Genomic DNA, 11,144 nt, shown 5'->3' with positions numbered 1-11,144 from the left:
AAGCTCCTTACAAATCCTCCAAAAATGTCTTTTCTGAAAAAACTGAATTGAATCATATATGCTCAAGGCTATATTGCTCGCCTAATTACTCTGCCTTCTCTACTTTACTAATTTGAAGTTGCTGGGTCATCCCTTTCCACCTAATTGCATGGTGTGTGTGAGACAAGCATGAAAGGCTTGGCTAAGCGGGCTTCCAGAATGGAATAGGTAAAGCAAAAGAGCAAAGGCCAGATTGTTCAGAGGGTGCAGACCTGTTATGACATCAAACATGTGGTCAGGAAGCAACAGAAGATAAGTAACATCGATTCACGAAACCCAAAATAAAAAGGGTACCTGTGTTTAAGGAATAACAGAACACCATCCAGTGAATGTCCTGAGCCGGGCTGAATAATTACAATACAGTGTAATAAATCTTAAATAGATAAGTACTAGATAGAGTGGTGAGACAAAGGTAGAAGCGATTAATTCCTTGTGTGAGTCAGAGAAGGCTTCCTAAAGAAAGATGCATTAAGGGCAAGTAATATTTGCCAGAGTAATGATTGTCACAAGGAGGAAATTCCAGAAAAGGGGAATTCGGTGAACCATGGCAAATTTGGGGAAAGGTAAAGTGTTTGGTATAACTGAATAAACTTGTTAGGCAAAAATGAAAACTGGGGAGGAAAGTAGATATGAGAAGCTCTTAACTGTCATACTAACAAATATAAGCTTTGTCCAATGATATCTACGGAAAGGTGGATGAAAAGAAGACAGTTGGGTGAACACTTGCCCTAATGATTTGAACAGTAGTTCATCTCCCAAGATCTTATTACATAAATATTTCCATCGTATTCGTTCCTAATGGCTGCTGTAACAAATTATTCACAAACTTGGCTTAAGACACCATAAACTTATTATCTTATAGGTGTGGAGTTTAGAAGTCTGAAATGGGTTTTCCTGAGCTAAAACAAAGGTATCAGCAGGGCTGACTCCCTTCTGGAGATGCCAGGGAAGAATACATTTCCTTGCCTTTTTCTGCTTCTAGAGGCTGTCCTCATTCCTTGGTTTGTGGAGTTCCATCTCAATGCCAGCAATGGCTGGTAGAGTTTGCGCCACACTGCATCACTGTAACTCCTGCCCTTCTTCTGAATCTCTCCTTCACTTATAAGGACATTGTGATGACACTGGGCCCACCTGGATAATCTAGGATCATCTCCTCATCTCAAGGTCAGCTGATTAATAGACTTAATTTCATCTGCAACTTTAATTCTCCTCACCATGTAATCTACCATATTAAGAGGTTCTGAAGATTAGGGCATGGACATTTTCTTGGGAGGGGGCATTATTCTGTCTACCACACAAAGTTTTGAATATATCTATAAAACAGATGAGTATTTTCAATATCACATTTCTATAACATTATCCTGCAATGGCACTGATAATAATAGGTCACAGGCTTACTATATAAGAAATTAGAAGAGAATGAGAAGTTATTATCATGGATTCCCTAAAAATGTAGGAGACCCTTTGGCAGGTAGCTCATCTTTCTTGAGAACAGGAATTCAGCAAAGCTGTAGCAGAATTGCTTCGTTTAGATAACATTTTATTTGTTAGAGCAAGATTTGGCAGGCTTCATTTCAACAGCTGGAGAAATTAATTTAAAATCACAAATTTAGTGTATTGGCACACTTTTAGAGGTAGGCAAAGAAAAATTACCTATTTTTGAGATCAAAGTCACTGCTTCTACATTTTAATGAGAAGATTTAAAGATAGATAGAAGCTATATATTTAAGCAGATATGATTTAATAGATAGTAGAAAACTGTCAGAAAATGGATCCACTGTGAAAACCTCCACAGTTCACCATGATTTCTTTGTTAACAATAACAACTTTAAATGTGTTTACACATTGTTAACAATAACAATTTTAAATGTGTACTTTTCTGAACAGAAAAAATAGCAATTCACTTTATAAATACTTTCATATTTATAATACCCCTTTAAAAATAGTAAATTAAAGGGAATATTGCAATGTGAACTGCAATATTTCTAAAATTAAAAATAATAAAGGATTCAAACATACTAATGAGATAGTATAACTTTCACTTCACTGAAAGGTAATAGAATAGAATACTTCAGCTTTATTACACTGTTTTTACATCGATAGGCATAAACAATATTATATCTTGACACATTTATATTTTACTGATTTAATATCCAAAGTCACAATCAGTGAAATAAGTATGGAAATAGTATATATCTCAGTCTAACCTTAGCAACAGATTTTTTTTTTGCTTTTCTTTTTTCAATTTGTGGAGGTAAACCTTTTTTTTCTTTTTTAGAATATTAGAAAAAGAAATAGATTTAGCAAACAGAAGTCTAAGTTGTTTTAGTGGACATTTAATTTCAGAACAATTCACAAAATGGTAAAGTGTGTTTCTTCAATTCTTTATTTTATCTCAACAATTTCTCAGCTAGTCTACAGAAAAAACAAGTTTATTCAAAATACATCTTATTATTATAACAGTCATTCCCTTTTCACTGTTTGATATTCTGCCCCTTCATTCTCTTATGTTCCACTTTCTGTAACGGAGCTCATTACCAAGGTGGTAGGGGACTAGTTTCAAAGGCGACAGGAGTCACAAAAATATCAAGCCAGTGGTTTCCTTCAGGACATTCATATACTTCTTGTGTTAGAAAGAAAATCTTTCCTTGGGTGCAGGGATATCACTCCTGAGAAACCAATTACTTCCCAAATATCTGCAATACTATTTTTAACAGAACTATTTCACGTAGAAAAGCATACTATATCTATATGATACATAATTTTTCCTTATTATCTACAGTTCCTATAGTGTAAACAGAAAAACTGATTTAAAATACTTTTTGTCTAGTAGTTAATAATTGGATAATTTGATGAGTCATTTTTACACATTGGACATCCACAGCTTGGAATTTTTATTTTTGTGCAGTTGTAATTATCCATCATTCTCTATGTTTACCTTAAACATCCAAAACAACAGGGGACATTTTTGAACAATCTGTAATACTCTTCTTGTATCTAAAAATTAAAAAAAAGGAAAGGAAGAAATGTTAATCAGAACAATCACATTTAATTTTTTTCAGATCACAATAAATTGCTATATATGGTTTTCTAAAGTATTATAGCTCAGAATATGTCCATTTAAGTTATATTTATATCCCTAATACCAAGGTTCTTTTAAAAGCATATTTTCCTATGAACAGCTAGGCGATTTAGGCAATAAAGGCAGAAGTCATAAATCCATGAGAGTAAGAATTTTCTATCAATTTGGCAACTGATGCTACATGAATATACTAGGTTCGACCAAAATAAGAAATTGTTTACCTTTCTAGATAAAACACACAGGAATAAGAAAATGAACATCCCCTGGAAAGCGTTGCTGACTGTGAAGAGGTAAGCTGTAACCACTGATGCGTGCACAACATGGAGAACCCCAAAGATCCAGGTGGTGCCGAGAAGGAACAGAAGAGCGAGGGCTCCTCTTGCACAAGACCTATCACATATGAGACAGGCGACAGTGAAGAACGCCGTGTATAGTCAACACGTCTCCCAAATTACTCAAATTATGTGAGAGGTGAGTTTTCAGTATAACCAAGAAACCTTTTACAAATAGACCCAATAGAATTTCAAAACTGCTAAGTTGTGCTGCCGTTAAGTGGGACAGCCTTTAGGGTATGCTACTGAACCGTGGCAGGGGTGTGCTTCCAAAGTCAAATTGCTATTACCAAAACATGGAATTATGATTAGGTAATTTCCTTAATCTTAACATATTTTTGTCTGGTGTACTGCAGTGTGCATGCTTTGATTTCAAATGTAATGTTGCAGGAATTCCCGAAGGTAAGACATATATCTGTTAGGAAGTATTTTCCCTAAGAAACTCTGAAAAGTATACCATGTGGACTGGGGTCAGCACGTATCTATTACATCAAAGGAGGCTCTGCCTTCCTTTCAGGTTTAGAAGAAAAGAACGTGTAGGATATAAAAATAGGGTTTTGTTTTATTTTGTTTTGCTTTTGCAATACAAAAATATATCAAAATAAATTCATTACAGAATACTGTTTTCTTAAAAATTAAAGAAAAAATACACCCACATACTCACTCTCACGTCTTTTCGGCAGAATGCCTGTGACTTTTGGTAAAGCAGTATTCTATCCTGCTCACTAAGGACGTTGCCTTGGAAATGAAGCAACTAATGATTATTCTCTCATTCATTTTTAGTCCAATCATTCTTTATTGCAGTAGATGTTTTAGCAGTGTACCTCAGAAAATGAGTCATTTTCAACTTTATTAAAACCAGTACACTACGTGAAACCATGACTGGTGAGGACTAAAAGAAAGTAATCGGTCAAGCATTTACTAAATCCCAACTATAAATCTTGTGCAAGGTATTGAAACTACAGGAGTGTTCCCAAGCAACACAAATAGTCCGTTGTTTCCAGTGTTCCCTATAGCATAATTCAGCTCTTCCTGAACAAATCATTTTCAAGGTTTCAATAAATCAGTTTTAAAGCGGGAGGGTGGGTGTAAAGGAAAAATCATGACAACATGCAAACTAGGAATTACAAGAAAGAAACAGTTACTAAGTTCTGAAAAACATTTTATGAAAGATAATCACTAAGGCCTTCCTTGCCTTAAAACACAGTCATCATCTTTTCCCTTTCAAAGGGGTGTATGTTTGAAAAAAATTGCTTCTTACCACTTAATCTGCAGTAATTGTAGTCTTAATATACATACTAAATGCTATTTTTCAATACGTCTTTTAAATATGGTAAAGTATGAAACAATCATCTAAAAATAATTCCCCAAATTATCTGTACTTTGAGTTACTAAAGCTTTTAACTACTAAAAAAAAAAGTGAACTTAAAGACACATTTACCTTATGTTCTCAAAACAACTAACTTCTGGTTTCAACCCTGCAGTGTGACGAAAAACTTTGTATATGATAACTCCAAAAGCCAAGAGATTAACCTGGAAAAAGAATTAATTTCAAAGAAGAGACAGGTTTCATCTTAAATTAGATACATATAAAGAAAATAAATAGTAGAGATTTCATTAAGATAGAAACTAAAAATCATGGCATTTATATAGTTCTTTACAATATCACTGAAAATTATCAGTACAAGTGGTAGTGAAAGCAACCTGTTTATGAAACTTTTTCAGATGTTATCATCATACCTAAAGATTGATGAGTATCATCTGCTGCCACTAATATGATTAATATATACATTAAGGTAAATTTTGGTTTGGAAAGCTTTCCAAACACTAAAGAAAGCAAATTTTTGTTCAGTAAATTCTATACTGTTTCTTTGAAGAAACGTGTTAGTGATAATTCTGTGAATCCTTTGAAAATTTAGACTGGAAAAGAAAAATTGAAAGATTGAAAAGAAATAAGAAAACTCAACAAAACACTCTCAGTTTCTATTGTGAGGAAATGTTTGAATGTACTTTCTCTTGTATGATTTATCTAGATTCTCTCCTAATGCAAATGTTAATATTTCTTTTTCCTTGATTTAACCTTGGATGCTTTCAAAATGTTAATCAATGAATTAAATGTTTGTCAGAGAGTTGTCACCCTTTTTATTGTGACTGCTTTATGAAAAGTTTCCTCTTATTTTTCTTTTTCTGTAGTTTTGAAGACCTCCAAGTCATATCGCAGTGTTAGAAGGCTAAATGAGGGATATATGTTAAATGTATAGATAGTCTAATATGAGCATGCCAATAATTTAAAACATTAAATATTATAAAAATAGTTGGAAGGCTAATCCCTTATGAAATAGATTTTATTAATTCAAGCAGATTTTTCCAAAGACACTTTGGAATGACAACAGCAAAGTGCAACATTATAATTTTCAGCCAATTCTTCTACTAGTAATTCAGAAGCTTACAGTTTTCAAACATTTCTTTTTTCTATATTCTAATGAGTTTTATGTAGCCTCTCAAAATGAAATTTAGCACATTGTAGTATTACAAACAGCAGTATAAAATAATGGGCCTGGGAATTTCATGTTGCCACTTTTGTATGGAGGGGTCCTTGAGAGGATGTCTCAGAGGAATAAGGGGTCTAGTCTCTACTTCCAGTTTCCAAATGTCCATTACTTCTAATTATATGAGTAATTAATCCTAATTATAGTAATGCTTCCATACTTTAGCAACTGCAGAGGTGGGATAAAGAATATTTAAATTGATTTAGGTGATAGTTCCATCCTCTTTGTATGCTCAATTAACTGAAATGACAATTAAATAATATTTAATTTTATAAGTAGTCTTTCATACTCATGAAACTGGAATACTTAGTATTTTCTAGATTTCAATAGCTATAGCTTCTTTGTATAAATTTGGAAACAACTGTATTTAATTTTATAAATATATACACATATATTTATAAATAGAGTTGTAAAATTTGATTAGTCTAAATAATATATGCCTAACCATTATTGGTTTGAAAAATTTTAAATAATTTTTATGAGGTATTTATATTGAGCTTGTTATCTCAACAAAGAGTTAGAAGATAAAGCAAATGACGAGAAAAACTGTTCTCTAGATCCACACATTTTCCACATAAATAGCAATTTATTTAAGTTTCTCAAACTTCTGTTTTCAATAAAACTGTTTGAAAAATAGTTGTTCATACTGCTAATGGTTTCTCAGAAGTTCACACAGATACGCTCTTCTACATCACATGCTGAACTAGTGAAGAGAGGAAATGGAACATTCCCTGAGGTGATCCAAATCTTGAAAGTACAATTTTTCTGTAAAAAATGGAAAATGTTTACATACTTATAAAACCCAGGTGCTGCTGGGCAAGTGGGAGACTAATTCTTATTCCATTAGCTCATATTTTCCCAAATTTAAGAGAAAACAGATTAAAACATGTTTATCAAAAGGCGTTATAGTTTCACGTTATCCAAAAATCACAAATATACTGATTATATTATCCATATCCATTGATAATAATACAAATATGTGGAAATTTTTATTTTCACTTATGCTAAGAATTTTTTAAAGGGCCTATGAAGTGTCTGGTGCAGTGGCAAGGGCTAGGTACCTATTAATGATTAAAACAGACATGGTCTTTTGTTCTCATAGATTCTGTTGAGAAACAGTAAACAAACAAGCATACAATCCTTACAAATCTACAAACTATGATAAATGCTATTAATTCACAAATTAGAACTTTTAGGAGAGACAAAATGGACATGTAAGATTAGAATGAAGGTTTAGGAAGTACCCGTCTGGGGATTTAGCATTTAAACCTGGATTTAATCAGTTATAATGCATTAGTAGATCAAATAATGAAGGGACAAAAAGTATTCTATAGAGAAAAACAGCATAGGAAAATCCTCAAGGCTGGAGGAGCTAAGAAAGTGATATTCCTACAAACAATTGATAAAGATGGCTGGAGTATAGTAAACAAAGCGAAGAGTGGCATGACATGAGTTGGGTGAGGAGGACAGGGACAATTATCACTTAGATTTTATTTGAAGTGCAAAGGTTTGTTTACTGTTTTGTTCAATAATTATTTATGTACTATAGGCTTTCTCTCCTTAAAGAACCTATAGTATGCTGGAGGAGATGACCAGAGAACAGGCAAGTGCAACACGATTCAGAAAGCACCACGTAGTTGTGTCATGAAAGAACACAGATGGCTGCACCCTAAATAGGGATTTCTAAGCAGTGGTGAATGACCAGTAGAGGCGAAGGAGGACAACACAGAGAAATAAATAATTACTGTGAACATCAATCATTGGACCTATCTATGTACTCTTACTTCCTAGGTGATCAGACCCAATGGTTCATGCCACTCTTCACTTTGTTTACTATGCTCCTGCCGCCTTTATCAATTGTTTGTAGGAATATCACTTTCTTAGCTCCTCAAGCCTTGAGGATTTTCCTATGTTGTTTTTCTCTACAGAATACTTTTTGTCCCTTCATTATTCGATCTACTAATGCATTATAACTGATTAAATTCTAGTTTAAATGCTAAGTCCCAAGACAGGTACTTCCTAAACCTTCATTCTAATCTTACATGCCCGTTTTGTCTGTCCTTTGGCCCAATCTAACTCCTCCATTTGGAAGTCTAATAGGCATTGTGAATTAAAGAAAAGTCAAAAACCAAACTGCTGTTCTTCCCGCAAATAACCTATTTTTTTCTGCAAGCTTCCCCATCTCAAAAAATATTTTCTTATTCTTCTAAGTTATCAGTCAGTGAACTCCTTATTTCTACCTTCAAAACATATTCGGAATATGACCACTAACTACTTGCCATTTCCACAGGCACTATCCTGAAACAGGCCACCATCATGCTTCCTCTGCGCTACTTCAGAAACCTCCTAATTGATCTCTCTTCTGCCATCCTTACCTTCCTATAATCTATCTCATAATAGCAGCCAAACTGATCTCTTTAAAATGTAAGTCAGATCTTCTCCCTGTTCAGAATCCTCCAATGGCTTCCTATGTCATTCAGAGTTAAAGTAAAAGATCGCACAGTGGGTTTTAGGTCTGAAATGATTTGATCTCTGCTATCCCTCTTCCCCCAAGCATTACTTCTCTATCTTTTGACCACTTCACTCCACTCACAGTGAGTTTGCCATAGTTTCTCCAGTACCCCATGCACCATGCCATAGGGCAGTTGAATTTGGGCACTAAGATATTCCCATGGCTCATTCCCTCATCACTCTGTTTAAATGCCATCTTGCCTACATACTCCCTGCCATGTACTTATATTAAAAAAACTGAAACTGAAATGATAAAATCAGACCTAAGTTCAATTTTATGGAAATGTAGAGAATGATGAGTATTCTTTACTGTTTTGCACAATGCAAACTTTGTATGCCAACATGTTCTTCCCTTGCCTTAGTCATTAAAAAACTGACACTCTCCTTGACCAACCTTTAGCCAGGTTCCTGTGAGTCCTCTTCACTACTAGTTAAGCCTTGACCTTGGGCTTCAGTGTCTGATCTTGTGGAGTCCAGTTTCAGTAAAATTTCTGATAAGTCAGTTTAGAGAGAATCTCTTCACTTCTGATACCTGATCGTTCTCAATACGTAATCAAATTCTTCAACTCACATCCTTGATATTTGGTCACCCTGGCTTGCCATTCAGTAGAAATCCTGTTAAGTCAGTTTAGCAAGAATTCCTCTTACCCATGTCTTCTCTTCTCACTAATTATTCTATTACCCTTAACTTGTGCCTTGGCTATAAATCCCCTGATTTCAGAGTTGGGCCAATCCGCCTCTCCCCTGCCATAGTTTTGACACCTATCACAATAGTCCTGAATAAAGTCTCCCATGCCATTTAACAACAGTCATAACAAGTTTTTTCTTTAACTTTGTATCAGAATAATAACCTTTACCAGAAAAAATACTTCTCTAAAATTATTTAGAATGTTTTTCTTTCATTATTCAAAATTTGCTGAATTATATGATCCAAAGTCATATTACAATGTTCAGCAAATTTGGGGTAAATAAAGAAAAATATAGGTTTTCCCAGTTACCCCCAATCTCATATTAAAATATTCAGCAAATTTGAGGTAACTGGCAAAACTCACATTTACTCCTTTATATTGTCTGTGTCCTCTCTTTATCCATAAATATATAAGCTACTTTAAATCCTTTTTCTAACAGCGTCAAAGCTTTAAATAAAGAATCAGTATCACCTAAAGACATCTAAAGGCACATGAGTTTATGTACGTAGAGGTGGAAATAAAGTTTACACGGCATGGAAAAACATCTTTGGGGAATTTTATGAAATAGGTATGAAGTGTTTGAGATGAGGTTAAAAAAAAAAGGATACCTCAAAAAAAGATGATAAAGAATTAGAAAGCATTTCTAATAATAAAAAATAGTTTTCAGTTAACCCAGAGGTAATGACTTGGAGGAAAGATGATAAAAGTCTCCATTTTGGGTTAAGCAGCTAGAAAGATACTATCAGCACTATATTTACATGGCAGTGTCTAACATCATGATAGCAGACTTGGGTAATTCCTTAAAATGTAAGAAAAATCATTGGTATTCATCTGAATTAAGAAAACAGTGCTTTTCAAATGAGATGCACTTTGACTCCTTAGTGCATATCTGTGTGTGCTTATTTAATCCACTGTGGTCCATTTATTAATCTCCAAATGTTAGCGCCAAAAAAGCGCCAGGGATAACTAATGATTTGTAAATGAACATTCCTTCATTATCACTTTTGTCTCTCTTTTTTTTTTTTTTAACGATTTTAGATTGTCAACTTGGGTTCCATGATACTTTGATAGAAATAAACAGGGCAAGGACCTTAGATGGCAAGTATAAGAACTTTGAAATTCAATGCTGCACTTCAGAATACAGAAGAGAATAAAAATAGCTGTGAAGGGAAAAAAAATCACTCAAAGTCATGAACATTTAACTCTTGAGATAAAGCAATATTTTAAATTTAAAGTCATTTTTTGTTGCATCTTAATGATATTTATCTATAAAGAGACCTGTTTCTTAACTTCAGATACATTACAGTTCATATATTTCATGTATTTCAAAGCTTAGCACATACATTTTGCTGTTTGACAGTGTGCTAAAATTTTTTAAGTGTCTTTAAAAAAAACAAGAAATTTAAGTAGATGAGCCAGTGAAAGAACGACAACTAATTCTGAAGGATTTAGAGCTACAGGTACATTCACCCCAAAGGCTTCAAAATCAGACTTCAAAATGAAGCATCCCATTCAGTCATTTTTCTTTTCTTAGTCTTTTTCTCAATAATTGATGAAGCCATCTATATGCTGATGTTTGATCTCATCAAAAAAAATGAAAAGATTTCTCTTACAGCACTTTTAGACCCATGCTTAAATTTTTCATATCTATCAAACGGAATCTGGTTCATTTAAGGATGTGTCATAATCATAACGTCTTTGTTCTTTCAAATAGTTTTATTACCTTTAAGTCAACTGGCCTAGGACAGACCCGCTTTTGCTATGAACAACGGATGGGTTTCTACTGACTGGCCTACTGAATAGCCATATACAACAGCTGTTCATTCTCAATCCTTATACCACTGCAGAAATGGCTATGTATGTATGTACTTTTTTTGAGACAGGGTCTTGCTCTGTTGCCCAGGCTGGAGTGCAGCGGTACAATCATAGTCTACTGCAGCCT

At 33.9% G+C, this 11,144-nt stretch overlaps 1 protein-coding gene across 3 annotated transcripts in view; it reads right to left on the bottom strand.

Annotated features, from left to right (window-relative positions):
* Window positions 1–2,275: 2,275 nt before the first annotated feature.
* ADGRL4 (adhesion G protein-coupled receptor L4) overlaps window positions 2,276–11,144 on the bottom strand; it is a 149,770-nt gene continuing 140,901 nt past the window's right edge. For 2 of the 3 annotated variants that reach the window (XM_030825141.1, XM_030825140.1), the window contains exons 13-15: window positions 4,895–4,986; window positions 3,343–3,511; window positions 2,301–3,036 (exon numbers count right to left, since the gene is read on the bottom strand). In XM_030825141.1, the coding sequence (XP_030681001.1) occupies window positions 2,974–3,036; window positions 3,343–3,511; window positions 4,895–4,986 (324 nt within the window). In that variant the 3' untranslated portion in view covers window positions 2,301–2,973. Of the gene's footprint in view, window positions 3,037–3,342; window positions 3,512–4,894; window positions 4,987–11,144 lie in introns of all 3 variants that reach the window. The other variant, XM_003260239.4, reaches the window with a different exon arrangement.

The sequence above is a fragment of the Nomascus leucogenys genome, chromosome 12, assembly GCF_006542625.1.
Source record: "Nomascus leucogenys isolate Asia chromosome 12, Asia_NLE_v1, whole genome shotgun sequence".
Classification (NCBI taxonomy): domain Eukaryota; kingdom Metazoa; phylum Chordata; class Mammalia; order Primates; family Hylobatidae; genus Nomascus; species Nomascus leucogenys.
The sequence above is the reverse complement of the archived record's forward strand: the minus strand, read 5'-3'. Positions and strand labels throughout refer to the sequence as shown.